This window comes from Peromyscus californicus, unplaced genomic scaffold, assembly GCF_007827085.1.
Source record: "Peromyscus californicus insignis strain IS unplaced genomic scaffold, ASM782708v3 Scaffold_2__1_contigs__length_46816999, whole genome shotgun sequence".
NCBI classification, from domain to species: Eukaryota; Metazoa; Chordata; class Mammalia; order Rodentia; family Cricetidae; genus Peromyscus; species Peromyscus californicus.
Genome location: NW_026294540.1, coordinates 20,260,856 through 20,284,997, shown reverse-complemented (window position 1 = coordinate 20,284,997; position 24,142 = coordinate 20,260,856). Strand labels below are relative to the sequence as shown.

Below are 24,142 nucleotides of genomic sequence, written 5' to 3'. Positions count from 1 at the left end.
AGAGAACTGACCCTGGAGGGATTTTAATTTCTGCCATGCAGCTTCTTTGCAGTTTTTTTTTTTTTTTTTTTTTTTTTTTTTTGGTTTTTCGAGACAGGGTTTCTCTGTGTAGCTTTGCGCCTGTCCTGGAACTCACTTGGTAGTCCAGGCTGGCCTCGAACTCACAGAGATCCACCTGGCTCTGCCTCCCAAGTGCTGGGATTAAAGGCGTGTGCCACCACCTCCAGGCCGCAGTTTTTTTTTTTTTTAATGGAGTTTGGCCTTATGTAACCCATTGATAGAAAAGACAGTACATTTTGCTTACATTTCCCACACCATAATGAAGTAATTGATAAGTAGAATAATACCAATAACAGCAATAACCTCCATTCAATATTAACCTCGTAAAAACAAGTTCGGGGTAAGCGAGCTGGCTCAGCAGGTGAGTCGAAAAAAACCCAACTCTCTCCTCAAAGGGTGGGAGACACAGTTTATTCTGAAGCCAAATGTGTGATAATGGCCCATGAAAACATCAGCTTACTCAGAATACTATGTTCTGATATGGCCCCAGTCAGATGAGATTTTTTTTATAGTTACAGAGTAAAGAAAAGCACAAATGAAAACATTCTTCAAATGCCTTGGTGGAAACATCAGGGAAGCGGGCTACAGAAAATCAGGGAACTGTCTGCTCCAGTCCTCAGAAACCTCTGATGACATTCTTGCATTTGGGTCAATGGAGGCTAGAGGTTTGTACATTCCAAAAAAAAAAAATCTACAAAGATGTCAGGTCACATACAAAGTAAGTTATAAATTAGTCTTTGGATCTGCAACATTCCAACCTCTCCACCATCTTGAGGTTCTAACAGACTGTAGTCAAACACGGATGTCTTCCTTCTCGTCTATTAATTTTGTCCACAGGTGCTTTGAACATGGGTCCCAGGGGTGAAACTCAAGTCGTCGGAATTGGCAGTAGGTAGCCTCCCCGGCTGAGCCATCTTGCCTGTTTATTGTTGTTGTTTAGGGAGAAAGTTTATTTTGGCGCATGGTTCTCAGAGGGTGACTTCCCTGGTAAGCCGTGGGTCTAGGGTGAGGCCTACTGTCATGGCCAACAGCATTTGGTAAAACAAAGCAAGCTTGTCTCCTGGCAGATGGGAAGTAAACAACTCTTTTAGGTATCTTAAATATGGACGACTTCACACATGAGTGTCATCCTTGCGTAGCGGCCATGCTCATCTACTCTGTATAATTCTAATTTTAGACTATGTAGATCTTATTGAAGTCCCCACCAGTACCTTCCCGGTGGGGATTTCTTCCCAGAGTCCAGGGGAAGATGCTGTAAGCGGCTGGGGTCTATGTTGAGGAATATCAAATGAATCTACATACATTGAGTTCTTTAGTCCATTCACTTTATTCTTCTAAGTCAATTCTATCTACACAGCTTTTTTTCTCCTGTTCTCTTACTTAGCTCCTCTCTGTCCCTTCTTCTGCTGTTCTCTCATTGTTCTATCTTAATTCTTTCCATCTTCATTCTCCCCATATTCATTCTCCTTGAGTCTTGGCTTTATCCGCTGGAAGAGTTCTTGGCTCTTCCAGGTAATACCTTTTGCCATTGTTGGCTGAATTCCCACTTCATATTTCTGCGGCTCACAGCAAGTGCTAAAGTGAGCATTGTTGGAGGTCAGAGGACAACTTTCATAAGTCATTTCTCAACTCCCACCCTGTGTATTCTGGAGACAAAACTTGGTCATGAAGTTTGGCAGCATGTGTCTTCTTTCCGGACTGAGCTTTCTCATTCCCTGCCTCCCTGCCCTCCACACAATCCCTTTTCTCTGTGGTACTGGGAATGCTTGGTAAGCACTTTCTCACTGCGCTACATCCCCAGCCTTTCCTTGTCAAATGTTTGTTTTCATTCCAAGGACTGGAAAGGCAGGTGATTGTCAGGTGAGGTTCAGTAGCAATCCTGTTAGCCGGTTGTTCATTAATGTGATCCCTCGGGTAATTAGCCTCTGACTAGCCAGCTCTTGGAGAGCTTCCCAGGCAGATGTTATGTTTATCCTGAGATGCTAGATCTGGCTCCTGGCTCTCAAACTTCCTGTCTTGGAATCTTTAGGTAAATCACCCATTCTCCCCTGTACTGTCCTCTCCTCACCTGGAGAACCATGGTGATGATCAGGGTTGCCTTCTAGAAGTACTTGTGAGAATTTAAGGAAGCTATCCATATAAAATATTTAACACAGTGCCTAAAATACTGTTAGAATTCAAGATATTGCCAGGAGTGTTGGAAGACGGAAGCAGACAGGAGAATATCAAATTTCTGGCCAGCCTGGGCTACACAGTGAATTTAAGTCTAACAACATAGAGAGATCCTGCCTCAAAACACACAACAAAGGCTGGGCAGCGGTGGCGCATGCCTTTAATCCCAGCACTTGGGAGGCAGAGCCAGGTGGATCTGAGTTCGAGGCCAGCCTGGGCTACCAAGTGAGTTCCAAGAAAGGCGCAAAGCTACACAGAGAAACCCTGTCTCAAAAAAAAAACAAACAAACAAAAAAACCCACAACAAAGTAAACAGAAAATACTCACACTTAATTGTTTTTTGTTTTTTGGGTTTTTTTGCTCTATTCAAATAGAGACAATGCCTCCACTTAACTCCCCTAAATGTTTCTCACTCATTTTGTTTACTTGAGGCAGGGTCTCAAGTAGCCTAGTCCTACCTTGAATTCACTATGCAGCTGAGGATGACCTGGAACTCTTGACCTTGCCTCCACCTCCTGAGGGCTGGGATTCTAGGCATGTGCTACGGTGGGAGCTTTAAGCAATACCAGGGATTACACTCAGAGCTGTGTGTGTGCTAAGCAAGCATTTTACCAACTGAGCTGTGTCCCCGGCCTTCTCCTAAAGTTTCGTGAACTTCGTTGTTTGGAAAAGAGCCAGAGCTTGAGGTTTCCTAGGGTGATGCTTAACAGGGTGAGGAAGAATTCAGACTCTCTTATTTTCCTCTTGATCTGGAAGGGCTCTACCCTGAGCCATGCCCCTAGTTCCTCACTGGAGAATTCTCAGCAGGCATTCTAATGCAGAACCAACCTCCAAATCCATACTGGGTGATTCTAGGCATATGTTCACTGCTGAGCCTTGCCCCCAGCTCCTCTTTTCGTAGATTCTAGGCAAAGTGCTCTACTTCTGAACCATGCCTGAGGTCTTACACATTTACTATAATCTAGATCTGTTGGCAATGAATTTGAAAACTTGTCACTTCACAGGGCGTGAACGTTTGATTCAATTCTTACTATTTTCATTGCATTGTGTGAGGCGGACACTCTAGCAATTACTAGGAATGCTCCCTAATGCTGCAGGTCCCATCTTGGCTAGCTCTAGCATATCTGATCTGTTGGTGATCAAAAACATTCACAGTCTACAAGGGGCTGAAGAGATGGCTCAATGGTTAAGAGGACCCAGTTTCAGTTTCCCGCACCCACATGGTGGCTCAAAACCATCTGTAACTCCAGTTCCAGGGGTACTGGCACCCTTTTCTGATTTCCATTGGCACCAGGAAAAGATGTACTGTACATACGCACATTGAGACAAACACAAAAACCTCCACCGTAGTGAGACACTCACAGCTGGTCTACACAGTGGTCCACTGCCCACTCTTCTTCCAGCCATGTTCCCACGCTGATTCCAGGGAAGTCTACACTTCCTGCTTTCAGGAGGGGCTTGATAGACTGAGGGATGGGCTGAGTGTTAACTCCCAAATGCTGAAATAGTCACTTTTAGGATCCCCTTTCTGGACTGTCTGGAGACTAACAACTGGGTTACATCCCCAACATTTTTTTTTTGTGCTTTTAAAAAAAAACCACATTATTTATTTATTAATTAATTAATTTATTTATTTATTTAGTGTGTGTGTGTGTGTGTTACACACACACACACACACACACACACACACACACACACACACAGACATTAGAGGACAATTTGGTGGTATCATTCTCTCCTTCCACCATGTAGGTCCCTGAGATCAAATTCAGATCATAAGCTTGACTGTAAGCCCCTTTACCCGATGATGCATCTCACTGGATCCATCTTTTCCTTAAATATTGATTTATTTTTGGGTGTGAGAGGTGGGTGAGTGTGTGCACCATGAGCCACAGAGCGTGTGTGGAGAATGGAGGACAGTCCTCTGGAGCGGGTCCTTGCCTTTCCCCTTATCAAGGCTTTACTTGTATTTGCCACTGTTCCGAGTACTCCAGACTAGCTGGCCCCCAAGCTCCCAGACAACACTCCAATCTTCTCCCCCGTCTTGAGTCGAAGTACCGAGGTTACAGATGAGCCTGCCAGCTCACCTTCTACATGAGTTCCAGGATCGAACTCAGGTTACCAGCCTTTCATGGCTAGCTCTTTTACTTGCTGAGCTGGCTCTCTAGGTCAGCGGTTCTTAACCTGTAGGTCTTGACCCCTTTGGAGGTCAAAGCGACCCTTTCACAAGGGGTTGACCAACACCATCAGAAAACACAGATATTTACATTATAATGCATAGCAGTAGCAGAAACACAATTATGAAGTAGCAATGAAAATCATTTTATGGTTGGGGGGGGTCACCATAGCATGAGGAAACTGTATTAAAGGGTTGCAGCATTAGGAAGGTTGAGAACCACAAGAGTCTAGGCCCTGCACTTAAACTCTTGATATTCCTGCCTCAGCTTCCCAAGCGCTGAGATCACAGGTATGTGCTAGCACAGGTAACTTAGCATTAAGCAGTTATCTTTCCACACCCAGACTGCCGGCCTTCTTTTCTTTTCTTTCTTTCTTTTTTTTTTTTAATTGGAAATAGGGTTTCACATAACCCAGGCTGCCTTTGAGCTGGCTTGTGCAGTTCAGGATGACCTCGAACTTCTGATCTTCCCACCTCGATTTTCCCAATTACAGGCCTGCAACACCACAACCAGCATACAAAGCCATACCTGATTTATCATGTGCCCTACTCCCATGCCCCCTGCTTTGAGACAGGGTCTCAACGTGTAGTCCTGGTTGGCCTGGAACTCACAGTGTAGACCAGGCTGACCGTGAACTGACAGAGATCCTCCTGTCTCTGCCTCCCAAGTGCTGAAATTTTAAGCACGTGCCACAGGGCATGGCTGTTGTGTCAGCTTTTTTTTTTTAGAAACAGGTTCATTTGCAGCCCAGGCCTCAAACTCCCAGCAATCTTCCTGCCTCAGACTCCCGGGTGCTGCTGAGATGACATTCGGGTCACCTGTCTTCCCTCCTAGCCCGGGTCTTAGGAGTCAGACCCTCCATACAGCCTACAGGCTACATGGCTGAAAACCCCATACCTCCTCTAGCTGCTCATAGCTCAGCCAGAGGCGGCCCCGCCCACAGGCGGCACACCCACCTCTTCCAATTGGCTCTGCGCTGCCAGGAGGCGGGGACAAGGCAAAGGGGGAGCAGACGCCATCCCGGCCAGAAAAGGCCCGAAGAGACCAGAAGGTACCTGTTCACGGAGAGTCTGTTCCTCCAGGTCCCGGAGAGTGTGGGAGAGAGGGACAAACAAGAGAGAACGCCGAGGACTGTGGCGCGCTTGCTGAGTGCTGCTCACGTCCCGCAAACCGAGCGTGCGCCCCCAGCTCTGAGCTGTCCCTGCCCCGCAGACCTCCAGAGCGAGGTCTGATCTTGTTTTCCAGATCCGTAGGACCGAAGCTCCAGGAGGAGGAGGAGGAACCGCCCAACATGGCATCGGAGGTGTGTACGACTTCGGGGACCTTGCAGACGAGCGGGGAGGAGCTACTCGGGTTGACCCGTGCTTGGGGCCACCTGCTGCCAGACAGACCTGCACTGATAGAGAAATTCCCCCCACCACCTTTCCAAAGCTCAGTTTAATGTAGACTCAGGGATGTTTCCATCATCATTTGCCCCGAGCGCCGCCAAGTGGCTCAGGTGGTGATTTTATTAATGACTGAGGGCTGGCCGCCACACGTGGCTGCCCCCTCCTTTTTGTTTTCTTGTTTTTTTAATGGTTTGTTGTTGTTGTTGTTGCTGTTGTTTTTGAGACCGTTTCCCTGTGTAGCCCTGGCTGCCCTGGAACTCGCTCTGTAGACCAAGCTGGCCTCGAACTCAGCTCCACCTGCCTCTGCCTCTTGCTTGCTGGGATTAAAGGCGTGTGCCACCCACCATGCTCAGCATTGTTTCCCTTTTCAAAATTTTTATGTGTATGGGTGTTTTGCCTACATGTATGTTTGTGCACCACATGGGTGGCCGCTTGCCTATGGAGGTCAGAAGAGGGCATGGGATTTACAGGAATGGGAGTTACAGATGGTTGTGAGCCACCATGTGGGTGCTGAGAACAAAATCTGGATCCTCTGGAAGAGAAGCCAGTACTCTCAATGGCCCAGCCCTCGTTCCAACCCCTGTTTTTTCTTCTTTGAGACAGCAGCTCACTTTAGCCCAGGCTGGACTGGAACTCACTATCTGCCCAGACTGGCCTCAAATTTCTGGCAAGTCTCCTGCAGGTGTGAACTACCACATCAAAACTTTTTCCATTTAACATTTTTTATTTGTTTATTTTGTTCGTTTATCTATTTTTATGAGTGTGTACATGTGCGGGCATGGCACACTTGTGGAGAACAGGGAACAACTTGTGGAAATAGATTCTCTTTCCGACAGGCTTGGCAGCAAGGCCTTTACCTAATGAGCCACCTCACCTTTCTTACACCCACTTTTCACCCCCACACCCTCTTATCAGCCCCCACCCTGTAGGGGTGCCATGCATGTGTCCTTATGTATAGAAAAAGTGAAGTCCCTAAATAGTACTTGAGCTCTGTCATATGGAAAGAGCCAGAAGGCAAAGACCTCTCTCTCTCTCTCTCTCTCTCTGTGACCCAAGTGACCCCCCCCCCCCAGGGTGTCCCTGTCCTCTCCTTTGAGCCAGGAATTCCTGGCTTCTCTTCCTATTTAGTGATAGGTGTGCAAGGCACAGGTCCCTTCCGTGGACTTGGTTGATTTAACTAGCAAATGGAATAATGAGAGCCGTTGGGCTCCACTTGTAAGGGGTGGATCATGGAGTCGTTACTTTGAACTCTTAGGGGGAGGGGGCTGCAGGGAAGCAGATGCCTGCCTGCCCAGTCCCATCTGATCTTCAGTAGCTGGCGAGTCACCCCCTTCCTCTCAGCTCATCTGAACGAGTTAAGATGGCCTGATTTACTTAGCTGCAGGGTCATGTGGAAGGTCAGGAACAAGGCCTGGACTTTGGAGCCAAACAGATGTGATTTGTACACAGGAGGATGGGCCTTGACCTCTTAGTTCCTTTGTGAAGTAGGGGTAATGGTGTCCACTTCACACAAGGATGTAATTGCAATGCCAGGTGTAGCGGAGCAGAGGCAGGCGGATCTCTGAGTCTGAGGCCAGCCTAGTCTACATGCGAGTTCCAGGACATCCAGAACAGCACAGAGAAACCCTGACTCAAAACAAACAAACAAAAAAACCAAAAAACCAAAAACAACAAAGCAAAGCAAAAAAGCTATGAATCCTCCGGCCTCTAGCTCCCTAATGCTGGGGTTATGGGTGAGCAACACTACACTCAGCTCACAGTAACCACTCGGGTAACTTCCCTTGTGCATTTGAATTGGATTTTGCTCATTCTACTCAACTCAACTCTGTGTCCCTTTCCCCTTGTCCCAGACTCCTAGCCTGGAGCAATGTCCTCTCCAGCTGCATTGGTCCTTACCCATTGACTGACCAGTTGTTGACGCTTTGCTCTGACCTCCCAAGGTCGTTTCGAATGTTTCCCAGAGCTAAATGTGGTGGCTCCTACTTGTATCCCCAGCCCTCAGGAGGCTGAAGCAGAAGGATCACCAATTTGAGGCCAGCTTTAACTTTGTAATGAGTTCTAGGTCAGCCTAAACTACATGGCATGTCCCTATCTCCACAAGCCAAAAGCATGGCTGGGGTTGTGAGCTCAGTGGTAGACTGCCTGCTTAGAATCTCAATAGTAAGGGGCTGGGTACAACTCAGTAGTACAACACCTGTGTTTCACACACAAGGCCCTAGGCTCAATCCCAAAATGGAGGGGGACAAGGGGAGTCTGTGCCTGGAAGCCTGCTGGTGGGATTTGGAGCTCACTTTGCTCTCCAAACAGTGGTCTGGACTGCAGATGACCTCAGCTTGCCTCAAGCCATTCTGTGGGTTGGTACTAATTGCTCTGGCCGCTGTCCTGCTTGTTAAGGAGTTGTTATTACCAACAAACCAGGCACAGAGGCCAGAAATCTGGAATGGAAAGCAGTGGCGGGATCCCTCCTGGGCCTTCCCCAACAGGCGCCTGACTCACTCCCTGTTCTGGCTGGCTGGCCCCGACCCACAAGCCCCAGGGGCCCACAGGGCGCTTTGAAGGAGATCCGGCTTTTGTTGAGGCAGCTAAGGGTCAGATGCAGAACCTCTCACAAGGCTGGGGGTGGTGGTGGAGGCTGCCTCTGTGGATCAGAGTCCTTTGACAATCAAGACCTTTGAGCACTGGAGGAGGTCAGCTCATATAGCCTGGGGCCAGAGCACAGTGGATGCTCCCGTGGTACTCCCAGCACCAGACCCAGGAGCACAGATTGTAAAGCAAGCCCCAGGGCTCGGGAAGTGGCTTGGCTGATAAAATGTTTTTGCTGTACAAGCCTAAGGACCTGAGATTGGGTCTCAGTGCTAGAGAAGTTGAAACTGTTGACCAGCCAGGCCAGCTGAATCCATGAGTTCAGGGTCAGTGAGAGATCCTGTCTCTAGAAATGTGACGATATACTTTCATCCCAGCACTTGGGAGGCCGAGACTAGCAATCTCTATGAATTCCAGGCCAGTTTGACTTACAGTGAGTTCCAAGCTAGCCAGGGCTACATAGCGAGGCCCTGTCTCAAAAATAATAAATAGCAGTAATAAATAATAAGGTAGAGAGCAATTGAGGAAGACACTCAACATTGACCTCTGGTGTTTGTACACAGATGAGAACATGTACATACAACACACACACACACACACACACACACACACACACACACACACACACACACGAGAGAGAGAGAGAGAGAGAGAGAGAGAGAGAGAGAGAGAGAGAGAGAGAGAGAGAGAGAGAGAGAACGCCCCCTAACCCTGAGCATCCCCAGCCCTCCTTCATTATGCATTCACTTTGCAAATGACATCAGAGTGAATGCTTATAACAGTGGTTCTCACCCTAAGGGTCTCCACCCCCTTTGGGGGAGGGGTTGAACGACCCTTTCACAGGGCATACCTGAGACCATCAGAAAACACAGATACTTACATTTCGGTTCATAACAGTTGCAAAATTACAGTTGTAACATAGCAATGAAAATAATTGTGTGGTCGGGGGTCACCACAACTTGAGGAACTGTATTAAAGGGTCACAGCATGAGGAAGGTTGAGGACCACTGGCTTATAACAAGCCTATCACGTGGGTATATTCCCTATTCTGTAAAGAGCCAAAACTGAGGTTCCAAGGCGTGATACGCGAGGTCCAAAGTCAGTTCAGAGTTCTAGGGCAGAAGTGAGATGTCCCCAGTGACTCTTGCGGACAATCCCCCCACACACACACAGAAAGGTCACCAGCGATGACATGCCATGTCCCTTAACGTTTACCACACTCTCCTTCGAGTCATGGTCACTGTGTTTCCTGTATGTTCTGTGTCCCTCCTACCACCTGTCCCTATCACTGGCCTGTACCCTCCTCTTTCCAAACAGGTGCCTCTCTGACCTGTCCCTCTGCCTTTTTGGTGCCTGGGGTTGGGGGATCAGCTGATGTCTTTTTAGAAAAACAATGATACAAAAAAAGAGGGGCTGGGACGTGGCTCAGTTGGTAGAGTGCTTGCCTACTGTGCCTGAAGCATTGGGCTTCATCCCTAGGACAACATAAATTGGACGTGGTCACACGCCTTTAATCACAGCCCTAGGAAGGCATTGGCGGAATTATCGGTGACTCAAGGTCATCATAGAGATTTGAAGGCCAGTCTGGGCCTTCAAATAGCAATATAACTTGTGCAAGTTAAATTTAACCATTCTGCAATATATATTTATCTCAGCTACTTGGAAGGCTGAGGCAGGAGGATTGCAAGTTTAAGGCCTGCCTAGGCCACAGAGTAAGTTCAATGCCAGCCTAGGCATCTTAGGAAACTCTCTCAAAATTAAGAGGGCCATCGTAGCGGCACACACCTTTAATCCCAATACTCAGGAGGCAGAGATAGGCAGATCTAAGAATGCCAAGCCAGCCAGACATAGTAAGACCCTATCTTAATAAATAGATAGATGATAGATAGATAGATGATAGATAGATAGATAGATAGATAGATAGATAGATAGATAGATAGATAGATAAGGGGCTGGGGAGATAGCTTAGCGATTAAGAGCACTTACTGCTTTTGCAGAGGACCAAGGTTCAGTTCCCAGCACCCATATGGTGGTTCACAACAATCCATAAACTGCAATTCTAGGGGATCCAACACACCCTCTTGGCCTCTGTGGGTACCAGGCATGCATATATGGTGCACAGATATACATCAGGCAAAACATAAGATAAAATAAATAAATCCAAAAAATAAATAAAAGAGGACTGTTAATATATAGCTCAAACATGCTTGTCTGCCATGCAAGAATCCCTAGGTTTAATCTCCAGTATTATATATACATACACATATATGTAAGTATATATGTGTATATATGTATAATACCTTCATACATATATATATGTATTTATACATATATATGATCATAGAGTAAGTACATACTATATTGTCTGTCAGTTAAAGAAAAAATTCTGTTGTGATCCCAGGAATGCCACCTGGTCTATGCCATGTAGTGAGAAAGAGCCCTGACTTCTGTGTCTGTCATATCCCTGGCACACTCACCAAGTTCCTGACACTCTGGGTCTCAGTTGCCCTATCTGTCCAGTAAGGATAATGTCTAATGCCTACCCTGCCCCCTCATCTTTCTGGGTAACTCTCCTAAGGGTTCCTTTTGAGCGTGTGTTCTATTCTGCTCTCTTGGCCAGAGTGGGAAGCTATGGGGCGGCCGGTTTGTGGGTGCTGTCGACCCCATCATGGAGAAGTTCAACTCATCCATCTCCTATGACCGGCATCTGTGGAACGTGGACGTGCAGGGGAGCAAGGCCTACAGCAGGGGCCTGGAGAAGGCGGGCCTTCTCACCAAAGCCGAGATGCAGCAGATACTGCAAGGCCTGGACAAGGTAGCCTCCATGTCCCGAGGCCCACCCTACATCCACTCCCCTGGGAACCCAGGCTCCTACCCCAAATCCCTAAGCACTACATTAAACTTTATTTCCTCCTTCTGATGCTGGAGATGGAACCCAGAGCTGTGGTGCATGCTGGGTAAATGCTCTACTTCTGAGCTATGCCCCCAGGCCCTCACTGGGAGATTCTAGACAAGTGTTCAATTCTGCCACTGAGCCATATCCTGGTTCTTATATCCTGGGGCACAAGCTGTAGTATTCCAGGTTTGTTGTTTAATCTCGAGGTAAGGAGATGACTAGAGAGGTGTTATAATCACCATCTTTATTTTATTTTATTTTATTTTTGGTTTTTCGAGACAGGGTTTCTCTGTGTAGCTTTGCGCCTTTTTCCTGGAACTCACTTGGTAGCCCAGGCTGGCCTCGAACTCACAGAGATCCGCCTGGCTCTGCCTCCCGAGTGCTGGGATTAAAGGCGTGAGCCACCACCGCCCGGCTCATCTTTATCTTTTAATGAGTCCTCCTGGCCCAAGACCAAGGTGGACTGGGTCTGAGATCAACCCTCAAGGACGAGGAATAGTCTGTGGCTAAGCTTCCATACAAGGGCGTTTAACCATGGTGGATCCAGACCAAGGCAGGGAGACTCCTGGCTCCTGATGCCTATTAATCTGATACCCTGGGTTGCTGCCACCTGCTTCAGGTAGCTGATGAGTGGGCCCAGGGCACCTTCAAACTACACCCTAACGATGAAGACATCCACACAGCCAATGAGCGGCGCTTGAAGGTATGGCACACCCCTTTTCCTAACAGTTGGTCTCCCCTTTTCACCTTACCCTGGGCACCAACCATCATTGGCAGAGTAGAAATGCCAAGAGGCTTGGGCAAGACCGGGTCCCTGGCATAGGGAGGGAAAGCCATAGGGATGGCAAGGACCGCTACCTAGACTCAGCGTTCGCACTGAGCGGGGAATTCTAGCCTAACCTCATGCCTCTTCACCCCTAGGAGCTCATCGGTGAAACTGCGGGAAAGCTACATACAGGACGAAGTCGCAACGACCAGGTATCAATCACCAGCCCTCTTTGCCCTCTGCTGTGAACTTTTCAACCTCGGGAACCCGGGAGGCTCTTAGGGGCTCAGCTGTAGTCCTGGCTCTCCAGGGAAGCAGCAAGCTCCACTCCCTGAGTGGGGCCTTTTCATCCCCACAGGTGGTCACGGACCTCAGGCTGTGGATGAGGCAGACCTGTTCAAAACTCTCTGCCCTCCTCTGGACGCTTATTGGAAGCATGGTCGACCGGGCTGAGGCGTAAGTTTTCTGGGGGACACTGCCACAAGGATTTTCTCTCTAGGGGGGATCTAAGCAAGGGATGGGTGTTGGTAACCCTAAGCCAGCCAGGCCGGAAGTACGCACCCAGCGTGGATGATGGTTCCGCTGTGGCTGCATAGTAGATGGGGTCCCAGCCTATATACTGTAGCTCCTCCAGGGACCAAATGCGAGACCATGTACAGTTAGAGCAGAATTGCATATATAAACGTCTGAGGAATAATGGAATACTCAAGTGAGGGACCAAAGAACCTCCTGCTCCTTCCTAAAGGAAGAGAGTATCAACAGTCCACAGGCCCAGTTGGGTTTGGGGGTGGTGGTATTTGTTTGTTTCAGATTTATTTTATTTTATGAGTGTTTTGACTGTGTGTATACATATGTTCCACCTGCATGCCTGATGCCTGTGGAGGTCAGAAGAGGGCATCAGATCCCCTGGAACTCAAGCTGTGAATAACTGTGAGCCACCATGTGGGAACTGGGAGTCAAATCGAAAACAAGTGGCCTGAAGCAATCAGCCATCTCTCCAGTCCCATGGGCCCAACTGTGACAGGCTCAACCACTCTCGTGAAGATGGCAGTGGTTTGGCTCAGAGGATAAGGCCTTAAAACAGACATTGGGAGTCACAGAGGGCCACCAGGCTCTGTGTTCTCTAAGTGCAAGACCTAGATGGCAGGAGTGAAGAGAGTTGGAGAATGAGGCCCTGAGGTATTAGGTGGGCTTAGAGCTCCAAAAACAATACAGAGTAGTAAGGAATGGGGAATATATTTTTGATTTTTTGAGATAGGGTTTCTCTGTGTAGCTTTGGAGCCTTTCCTGGAACTCACTCTGTAGCCCAGGCTGGCCTCGAACTCACAGAGATCCACCTGCCTTTGCCTCCCCAGTGCTGGATTAAAAGCATGCACCACCACCACCGCCCGGCTTGGTTTTTGATTTTTGACACAGGGTTTCTCTGTGTAGCCCTGACTATCCTGGAACTCGCTCTGTAGACCAGGCTGGCCTAGAACTCAGAGATTCGCCTGCCTCTGCCTCCCGAGTGCTGGAATTAAATTGTGCGCCGCCGCCACCACCACCACCACCACCTAGGAGTGGAGCATGTCTGCATAGCTCCAGCCCAGATCAGAGGGCAGTGACCAGTCATCCTTAAGGATCTTTGGAGACAAAAGCTCCAGGTGCCCGAGGAAAGATCATGACTGAGCCCTCAGTAGGCAATCATCCTTCAGTTCACACTGTCCTATCTTATCCCACATCCCACCCCAACATGGAAGGCAAGCCACAGAGCCAAAGGCTGGCTCCTACCAGCATCATGCCATGCTTCCGTGTTCTAATGTCCCTGGAACTGGCTTTGTCCTCTACAGACTTGACAAAGGAGCCCCTGAAAAGTCTTAGGTGGTATCAGAATTAGGGGTCACCCCCTCCTCGTTCCTGGGACTCTGTGTCCCCTGTAATTGTGCATACATGGGCATAGGGGTGGGGTGCTGGGAAGAATAGGGGATGTGAGGGCAAATTAATACAAGGTTGTTTGTAGTGGCATGATAACAGCATTCTGAAATTGAATGTGGTGATGGTTATACACTAAGGGTAGCCTGGGACTTGCTATGTAGCCCAGGCTAGCCTCAAATTTAATCTGCTCCTCTCCTTCCTGTCCTCGACTTTCCATTTCTTTCTTTCTTTCTTTTTTTTTTTTTTTTTTACTTCAGACAGTACAAGCTGTCCTCATAGCCTCTATGTGACTGAAGCTGACCTTGAACTCCAGGCCCTCCTGCCTCAGCCTCCCAAATGCTGTGGTCACATGTGTGCGCCACCACACCCAGAGCTGGGCTTTGTTTTTCCGAGAGGTTCTTATCTGTAACCCAGGCAGCATAGGGCTCACCATATAGCCAAGGCTGCTCTCAATCTTATGGCAATCCTCCTGCCTCAACCTCCCGAGCACTGGGACTGTAGACTTGCACCCCTTGTGTCCTTCTTGGCTTAGTCTTTGATCTCATTGTCTCGCTTCCGGTCTCTTTTCTCGTAAGACCCATTTTGTCTCCTGGTGAGCATCTGGTCCCTTCTTCAGGCAGAGCCCCACAGGTCTGTTCCTACTTTCCCTGAAAAGAGTCTAGCCTGTAGTGTTCCAGGTATCCTAGGCAAGCCTTACCTGTCCCTGCTGGACCCCAACCCCTCAGGTCTCCTGCTTCTTCCTCTATTACAGGGAACGTGATGTCCTCTTCCCAGGGTACACACACCTGCAGAGGGCTCAGCCCATCCGCTGGAGCCACTGGATCCTGAGGTGAGCTGTGTGGAGCAGGGGGCCCTCACCGGGGGTCTTGATGGACAGGGAGGCTCCCTAGCGCCCTGCCTCCCACCACCCACCCGTTTCCGGTTTCCCACAGCCACGCTGTTGCCCTGACGCGAGACTCAGAGAGACTGCTGGAGGTGCAGAAGCGGGTCAATGTCCTGCCGCTGGGGAGGTACGGCTGTCCTCAGTGTCCCCAAGGCCTGATGGGAAGTGAGGGCGGAGAGCTACACAGTCAGCATGGATGAAGAAAGCTTGGGGGTTAGAGGGGGGGGGGCTTGTGAGGGCCAGCCCCTTCCTCAGAGTCTATTTACACACAGTTCCGGGTGCTGGGGAGGGGCATTTCTTCAGTGGGGAGGTTGCCCCTGCTGCTGTTGGGAACCATTCACACGTGCGTGCGCCTGTAGCAACCCCAAGTGAACCCCATTGGGTCACGGAAAAAGACATGCAAATAGAAGGAGCTGGGGATGGGCTGGAGAGATGGCTTAGCGGTTAAGAGCACTGATGCTCTTGCAGAGGACCCGCATGGCAGCTCACAACTGTCTGTAACTCCCGCTCCAGGGGACCTTCACACAGGCAAAACACCAATGCACATAAAATAAAAATAAATCAATTTTAAAAAAAAAAGGGGGGGAGCTGGGGAGAAAGGATCATCGGGGCAGGAGGACAAGAAAGGGTGATGGAGGAGTGAATATAATTGAAATACATTCTTTTTTTTTTTTTTTGAGGGGGTGCTGGGTCCCCTGGAGCTGGAGTTACAGACGGTTGTGAGCCGCCATGTGGGTGCTGGGAATTGAACCCGGGTCCTCTGGAAGAGCAGTCAGTGCTCTTAACCACTGAGCCATCGCTCCAGCCCCTGAAATACATTCTATACGTGTATGAAAAATATCATAATGAAGTCAGATATGTATAATATATATGCCAATTAAAAACTCCAAGGTGGGCTGGCTCACTGGTTAAGAGCGCTTGCTCTTCCGGACTAGAGTTCAGTTCCCCGCACTCACATTGGGTGACTTATGACCCCCCTGTAACTCCAGCTCCAGAGAATCCAGTACCCTCCTCTGGCCTCCATGGTGGCCTCCGTGGGCACCTTCATACATGTGACATATTCACATGTGTACATATATGTACACATAAATAAAAATAAATCTTTAAAAACAAAACAAACCCATAAAGGCTAGAGAGATGGTTAAGAGCATTGGCTGCTCTTGCAGAAGACCCAGGTTCAGTTCCCAGCACTCACATTGGGTGCCTCTAACTCCAGTTCCAGCATCTCTGAGGTCTTCTTCTGGTCTCTGTGGGCACCTACATGTATATGGTTCACATACAGACAAGGAAGCACACACATATACACATAATGTTTTTAATAACAACAACAAAAAAGCTAGTTCCTAGTTGGTCTTCCAGATCTCTAACAAGGGGAATAACCCAACTTAAGAATGTGCTGAAACTCCAACCATTGGACACCATTTTCCCTGCACGATGCCAAATGTTTGGGGCCTTAAGGTGGCCAGGCCAGCAAAGGGGCTGAGTACCTTAGATTTGATTCTAAGTGTTGCATGTGTGCGGTACCCGGAACCTCAATCACGATGAACCCTTTGTCTCTACAGTGGGGCCATTGCAGGCAACCCCCTGGGTGTGGACCGGGAGCTACTCCGAGCAGGTGAGGTATACCCTGTTCATCCTTCTCTTAGCGCCTGCTGGGTCCCAAAGACACATGAGATGACATGTGGGAGACACGGAGGTCCTTGTGTTCACCGATAAGCACTAGGGGAGCCAGGAATGTCAAACACACAGGATTGTAGGTTCAACACAACTTAGCAGCCAGTGTTGCTTCAAACTTTGGGAATCTGACCCCAAGCAGTTTATTTTAGGCATTTTGAAGCGCAGCACAATTAGATGAAATTTTCCTTGGTGATAATTAACTCAGTCCCATGTGCACAATAATCCCATGTGTCATAAAACTTATGACATGATTATATTGAAACTCTTTGGAAAGTACATGTGACACCTTCCATAAAGATAGGTTCTATAGATTGACCAGCTCATGATAAGGGTCCTGGGGGGGGGGGGGGAGGGATCTGGTGTGGTCTCGGCCACACAGAGAGTGCAATGATCACCAGGCTATCAACCTCTTCTGCTCCCAGCCTTCTGGGTGGAAAGCAGGTTATACACCCCTCCTTTTGAAGTGACAACCCTGTGTGTTGTCATTTCTGGGTTCCCCTAATGCTTATCTGTGAACACAAAGACTTCGGTGCCCCCCCCCCCACAATGAGAGGGCAGAGGCCCTCATATCTTGCCTATGGGTACTGAGATAAATGGGGTTGCCTATGGCATGGGTACCTATTGTTGGGAATACTCGGACCTCCATCCACCCTCCTGAGATCTGTACAGAGGCCCCTCTCCCCACCCCATGCTCCTCCTCCATTCTCATTTCCAGGATGAGGCTGGGGACCCCGGTTCAGGGTAGAGAAGAGTGTTTCTCACCTTCCAGTCTAACCATTTTTCCTCCCTCAACATCCAGAACTGAACTTCGGCGCCATCACACTCAACAGCATGGATGCCACCAGCGAGAGAGACTTTGTGGGTAAGACAGAGGAGTCCAGGGCTGGGGATGTACGTCAGTTAGGAGAATGCTTCTTAGTGGGCCTGAACCTCTGGGTTTGATCCTCAGCACTGGGCATGAACTGGGCGTATTGGTACACACCCACTGTCACAGCGCTTGGGAAGTGGAGGCAGGAACACCAGTAATGGGAGGACATCCTCTGCTAGTTAGTTTGAGGCTAGCCTGGGCTTTCAAAGACCCTGTCTCAAACAAACAAAACCCCAAACAAATCCAGCAGGATTACTCAGTGGGGCACGCCTTTAGTCCCAGCACTTGGGAGGCAGAGCCAGGAGGATCTCTGTGAGTTCGAGGCCAGCCTGGGCTACAGAGTAAGTTCCAGGACAGGCTCCAAAGCTACACAGAGAAACCCTGTCTCAAAACAAAAACAAAAACAAAAACAAAAACAAAACAAAACAAAAAAAGATTACTCAGTGGGTAAAAGCGCATAGTTCCAAGCCTGACGGCCTGAGTTTGATGCCCTCAACCCACATGGTGGAAGGAGAGATCTGACTCCTACAAGTGGTCCTTTGACCTCTATGAGTGAACGCACCCAGAGGGTAAAAATTAAAAGAAAGAGCGTGCTGTCCCTTCCAGCGGAGTTCCTGTTCTGGGCTTCTCTGTGTATGACCCACCTCAGCAGGATGGCAGAGGACCTTATCCTCTATGGCACCAAGGAATTCAACTTCGTGCAGCTCTCCGATGCCTACAGGTAAGGGCCGTTATCTCAGCACCACCTGGAACGGCTTCCTCCCACCCCAGCCTTTGCAAGACCCGCCCAGTGCCTCTGCCCCCGGGCCAGCCAGGCGTAAGCAGAACCTCAGTCCTCACACCTCTGTCCCCAGCACTGGAAGCAGCTTGATGCCCCAGAAGAAAAACCCAGACAGCCTGGAGCTGATCCGGAGCAAAGCGGGCCGAGTGTTTGGGCGGGTGAGCTGGGAAGAGTGGAAGGCAAGGCCTCCAGACGGACCCAGTGGGGCCTCAGGGGACTTCAGGATTGGCTCTGGTGTCCCAGCTCCTCAGCTTCATTCTTCCTGCAGTGTGCTGGGCTCCTGATGACTCTCAAAGGACTTCCAAGCACCTACAACAAGGACTTACAGGTACGAGGCTGGGAATGTAAGGAGGAATCCTCTGGCGATACCCTAGCCTTCTTCTCAGAGCGCTGACATACCCCAACAGGAATGATTCCTTCCTGTCCTGGGCACACAGTCCGTGACTATCCTCAGAAGTACCCTGCTGCTCCTTGGGGTAGCAGGGAGAGGTGCTAAGTGTACCAAATGGAACAAGGGGAGAGGTCTGGGTGACGGGTGGGGCTACCGGCCCCTTACCTGCCACATGCCTCCCAGGAAGACAAAGAAGCCGTGTTTGAAGTGTCTGACACCATGACTGCTGTCCTCCAAGTGGCCACGGGAGTCATCTCCACGCTGCAGGCAAGACTAGCCCTCCCCACATCACCCTTCGCTAGGCCCTTGATCAGTGGAAATGCCAGTGGTTTGCAGGGGGAGGAGATGAGGCCAGAAGACCTGGGATGGGGAGGGCAAGGCACCAAAACCTGGAACAGAAGAGTAGGGGTGGTTAGACACCAAAGTCCCAGGTTTTGGACAGAGTAGGATTTTTTTTTTTTTTTGAGCCAGGATCTTACTATGTAGCACAGGCTGGCCTCCCATATGAGGCCTCAGCCTCTCCGCACTCTCCTTCTGAGATCGGGTCTTGCATATAGCCAAGGTTGGCATTAATCTCACCATCCTGTGTCTTTGTCTCCTAAGTGCTGGGGTCGCAGGCATGCTCCTTACCACTAACCAGATTCCCGCTGTAGCCGTGTATCACATGAACTTTCTTTTCTGGGGGGGGGCGGGGGTGGTGGTAAGACAGGGTCTCACTACGTAGCCCTGGCTGTCCTAGATCTCACTCTGTAGCCCAGGCTGGCCTCAAACTCACAGAGATCCACCTGCCTCTGCCTCCAGAGTGCTGAGACTAAAGGCATGTACCGCTACACGTGAGTTATCATATGAACTTTCAGTATACAACAAAGATGCATAGAGAACCCCCACGTGCCAACATCCTGCTTTAAAAATAACCACCTCATGACCATTCTTTGTTTGGTTAAGACAGGGTCTCGCTGTGTGGTCACATGTTGCTTCTGCTGTCTTTCTCCATTTCTTTTCCTCTCCCAGTTATTCTGAAGTCAGTTTCCAATGTCTCCTCATTTCATCCCTGAATAGTTCAGCTCTTTCTAAAGCACTGGTTCTCAAAATGTGCCTCTGCTTACCTGATAGGGACTGGGGAGATTGCCCAGTGGTTAGAGCACTTGCTTCACAAGTGTGAGGCCCCAAGTTTCCATCCCCAGAAACACATGCAGATACCAGCTGGGCATGGAGGCACATCTGTAATTCCAGACCCCAAAAACAGAGACAGGGTGTCTTAGTTAGGGTTTCTATTGCTGTGAAGAGACACCATGACCACAGCAACTCTTATAAAAGAAAACAATTGAGGCAGCTGCTTACAGTTCAGAGGTTTAATCATTATCATCATGGCGGGGATGGTGGTGTGCAGGCAGACATCATGCTGGTGAAGGACCTGCTGCATATTGACTTGAAGACGACAGGAAGTGGTCTGAGATACTGGGTGTGGCTTGAGCATATATGAGACTTCCAAGCCCGCCTCCACAGTGACACACTTCCTCCAACAAAACCACACCTACTACCAGAAGGCCACACCCCCTAATAGTGCCACTCCCTTTGGGGGCCATATTCTTTCAAATCACCACATAGGGGATCCCCAGAGGAAGCTGGCTAGTGAGACTAGCCATGTCTGTGAGGACTAGGTTTGATTGAGAGACTCTTCCTCAGTGAATAAGGTAGAAGCACTAATAAAGACGATTCCCTGCCTCAGCCTCAGGCGTTCACATGCATGGACATGCACATATATTTTTTTAAATCATCAGGCTGGAGAAGTGGCTCAGAGGTTAAGAACACTGGCTGCTCTTCCAAAGTTCCTGAGATCAATTCCCAGCAACCACATGGTGGCTCACAACCATCTGTAATGAGATCTCTTCTGGCGTGCAGGTGTACATGCAGGCAGAACACTACACATAATAAAACAACAACAACAACAAAAACCCTGAATTAAAAAAAATCATGCACATACAATAGGTACACCACACACACTTAATAGAAAAAGAAAAAAAATAATGTAATACTATTCTGGGAGCATGGGGACACTCCTGTAATCCCAACACTAGGGATGCTGAGGTGCTGAGGCGGGATTGTAAATTTGAGGCCAGTCTGGGCTACAACGTCTCAAAAGAGAAAAAGAAAAAAAATGATGAAAATGTCCAAACAGAGAGTTGGTCGCTAGTGGGGTGGAGTGGGGGCATAAGAGACTGCTCGATTGCTTAGCACACAGTAGGGCAGACTCCATGAGATCCCTTAGCTCACTTTTTTTTTTTTTTTTTTTTTTTTGGTTTTTCGAGACAGGGTTTCTCCTTGTAGCTTTGCGCCTTTCCTGGAACTCACTTGGTAGCCCAGGCTGGCCTCTAACTCACAGAGATTCTCCTGGCTCTGCCTCCCGAGTGCTGGGATTAAAGGCGTGCGCCACCACCGCCCGGCACCTTAGCTCACTTTTACTGAACCTGTGCCCACAGATTCACCGTGAGAACATGACACAGGCACTCAGCCCTGACATGCTGGCCACCGACCTCGCCTATTACCTGGTCCGCAAAGGGGTGAGTGTGAAGCAGCTGGGCATGCGGACAAGGGTGTCCCCAAAGTCAGGCACCCAGGTCACCCAGCAGAAAACAAGCTCCCGACAGCACCCCCCTCTGCCTTTGTCTCTAGATGCCATTCCGCCAGGCCCATGAGGCCTCAGGGAAAGCTGTGTTCATGGCAGAGACTAAAGGAGTCGCCCTCAACCAGCTGTCGCTGCAGGAACTGCAGACCATCAGGTGTGCGCGCCCCTCCTCCACCCCCACCCCCATCTCGGAAGCTGCATCCGGAAGCTGACCCTGGGCAGCTCCAGGTTGGCATGCACTGTCTGTCCTGACTCGTCTTTCTCCCCCAGCCCCCTGTTCTCCGGTGACGTGAGTCACGTGTGGGACTACGGCCACAGCGTGGAACAGTACAGTGCCTTGGGTGGTACTGCACGATCCAGTGTGGAGTGGCAGATCGGCCAGGTGCGAGCCCTGCTGCGGGCCCAGCAGGCCTAGATTCCACCCACCCAAAGCTGCTCGCGCCCCAGTAATAAAGTGGGACCCTGAAGAGACGCCATGTGTTTCCTGCTTCAGCCTGTCTTCCTCAGATGGGTTTGGGGATTTGTTGAGCTGGCCACTGGGGACATAAAGGAAGTAGAAAAAAAAATCCCAAAAACCAAACAAAACAAAAACAACTGAATGCCGATGGTGAGAGGCAGGAAGGGGAGTCGAGGTTCCCATCTGATCCTGTCATTTCCTGGTTCTACACCTCCCATGCCAGAGGCCCCGGGCAGGCAGGATAGCTATGAATCCACGATCAACACAAAATCATAAACTTAAAACATCTTGAAGGGGTGCTGGAGAGATGCTACAGTGCTCACTCCTGCAGAGAGCACCCACATCAGGAGGCTCACAAACCTACCTGGAACTTCCGCTCCCGGGGTTCTGGCACCCCCTTCTGGCTTCCATGAGTACTGCACATACCCACATACTACTCCACAGCACATACACATAACGCTTTTTTTTTTTTTAATTAATCTTTTTAAAAACCACATGATAAAGGCCTGGGGCCACATGAGCGCCTGTCTCAATAAAACAAAATCAAATAAAAATACAATACATGCCAGGCAGTAGTGGCACATGCCTTTAATCCCAGGTAGGTCTCTGAGTTTGAGGCGAGCCTGGTTTACAGAGAGAGTTTCAGGACAGCCAGGGCTACACAAAGAAATCCTGTCTCGAAAACCAGATGGAGGGAGGGAAGGAGGGAGGGAGGGAGGGAGGGAGGGATGGATGGATTGATTTAGATAGATAATAGAGCAATGCCAGTGAGGGGCCATTGTCCACCTTACATTGATCAGCAAAATGTGAGGATGCTGGGGAACAGGTCCCCAGAAGGAAGGGAAGAAAAACCCTCACTTGGTTGGAGGCAGAATAGGAAATAGGGGGAGCACCTTGACCATCCTGGGTGGAATAAAGCCATTGTTAGGGACACATGGAACAGATTGAGGGACTTTTAGCTATATATTAACATTGCCCACTCTGTAGACCAGGCTGACCTCAGATTCAGAGATCCACCTGCCTCTGCCTCCTGAGTGCTGGGATTAAAGGTCTGCGCCACCACCACCCCCGCCCCCATATAATTTTTAATTTTTTTTTATGTGTATGGCCTAGTGGTTAAGAGCATTGGCTGCTCTTCCAGAGGACCCAGGTTCTATTCCCAGAACGCACATGGCAGCTCACAGCTGTCTCTATATCCAATTCTGGGAAATCCGACACCCTCATCTGGTCTCTGTGGGCACATGCATGTGGCATCTATTCACACACACACACTCATGTATATAAAAGTAAATCTTTTTTTAAAAGCACTAAGGGGTTAGAGAGATGGTTCAGCAATTAAGAGCAATTGTTGCTTTCACAGAAGACCTGGGTTTGGCTCACAGCACCCACCCAGTGACTCCCAACCACCTGGAAATAGTTTTAGGGGGCCCAGTATCCTCTTTGACCTCTACCTGCACAAGGCATGCACAGGATGCACACACATACATGCAGGAAAAACACTCAGAGATGGGAAATAAATCTAAAAAGAATTTTACCGGGTGTTGATGGCGCACACCTTTAATCCTAGCACTCAGGAGGCAGAGGCAGGGGGATCTCTGAGTTGGAGGTCAGCCTGGTCTACAGAGTGAGTTCTAGTTTGGCCAATGCTACACATAGAAACCCTGTCTCAAAAAATTTATTTTTATTTTATTTATTTATTTTTTACAATAAACAAGACTTAGGTTGTTCAGGATATGCAATATATAAATTGGGGTTTCTGGAATGAGCATGGGTAAATGACTCTTTACTGAAGCATGGACAACTTACTTGTGGCCACTCCATTGAAGAAAATGACACAAACCCTTCTTGGTGCATGCTAGGCAAGCAGTCAACCACCTAAGCTACATCTCAAGACACCGATTGATTGATTGATTGATTGATTTATCTTTTAGCTTTTTGTTTTTCTGTTTTTTGGGTTTTTTGTTTGTTTTTGGTTTTTCGAGACAGGGTTTCTTTGTGTAGTTTTGGTGCTTATCCTAGATCTCGCTCTGTAGACCAGGCTGGCCTTTCAGCTCAGGATGACCTTGAAATCCTGATCCTTTTGTCTCCATCTCCCCAGTCCTGAGATCACAGGTGTGCACCGCCACTCCTGGTTTCTGGAGTGTTGGTAATGCAACCCAGGGCTTCTGGCATGCTAACCCCATTATCATGAATCCTTCTTTTAAAAAGGTTTATTTTAGTTTTTATGTATGGATAAGTGTGTGTGTGTGTGTCAGGAGATCACTTCCTAAATATAACACCAGCAAACAACATGGTCAATAAGACAAAAAGACAGCCTACAGAAAATGGGAAAAGACCTGCACCAACCCCACATCTGACAGAGAACTGATCTCCAAAGTATATAAAGAGCTCAAGAAACTAGACATCAAAATACTGAACAATCCAATTAAAAAATGGGCTACAAAGCTAAACAGAGAATTCTCAAAAGAAGAATCTCAAATGGCTGAAAGACATGTAAGGAAAT

The 24,142-nt window shown here is 48.9% G+C and overlaps 1 protein-coding gene and 1 non-coding gene across 3 annotated transcripts; one reads left to right on the top strand and one right to left on the bottom strand.

Annotated features, from left to right (window-relative positions):
* Nucleotides 1–1,156: 1,156 nt before the first annotated feature.
* LOC128121144 (U6 spliceosomal RNA) lies at nucleotides 1,157–1,265 on the bottom strand. Its single transcript, XR_008222088.1, has one exon. It is a non-coding gene; the product is annotated as a U6 spliceosomal RNA (small nuclear RNA).
* Nucleotides 1,266–5,348: 4,083 nt separating this feature from the next.
* On the top strand, nucleotides 5,349–21,653 carry Asl (argininosuccinate lyase). 2 transcript variants are annotated; one of them, XM_052755564.1, is made up of 17 exons: nucleotides 5,349–5,460; nucleotides 5,622–5,712; nucleotides 11,001–11,195; nucleotides 11,896–11,979; nucleotides 12,198–12,254; nucleotides 12,401–12,498; nucleotides 14,708–14,785; nucleotides 14,889–14,966; nucleotides 16,402–16,454; nucleotides 17,316–17,378; nucleotides 17,991–18,105; nucleotides 18,239–18,323; nucleotides 18,434–18,493; nucleotides 18,740–18,823; nucleotides 21,037–21,117; nucleotides 21,230–21,336; nucleotides 21,453–21,653. In XM_052755564.1, exons 2-17 carry the CDS (start codon nucleotides 5,701–5,703, stop codon nucleotides 21,595–21,597), a joined length of 1,395 nt encoding a protein of 464 aa, XP_052611524.1. In that variant the 5' UTR covers nucleotides 5,349–5,460; nucleotides 5,622–5,700; the 3' UTR covers nucleotides 21,598–21,653. The 2 variants fall into 2 exon arrangements, with proteins under 2 accessions (XP_052611524.1, XP_052611525.1); XM_052755565.1 differs by having other exon boundaries at nucleotides 5,395–5,460; nucleotides 5,655–5,712.
* Nucleotides 21,654–24,142: the final 2,489 nt, after the last annotated feature.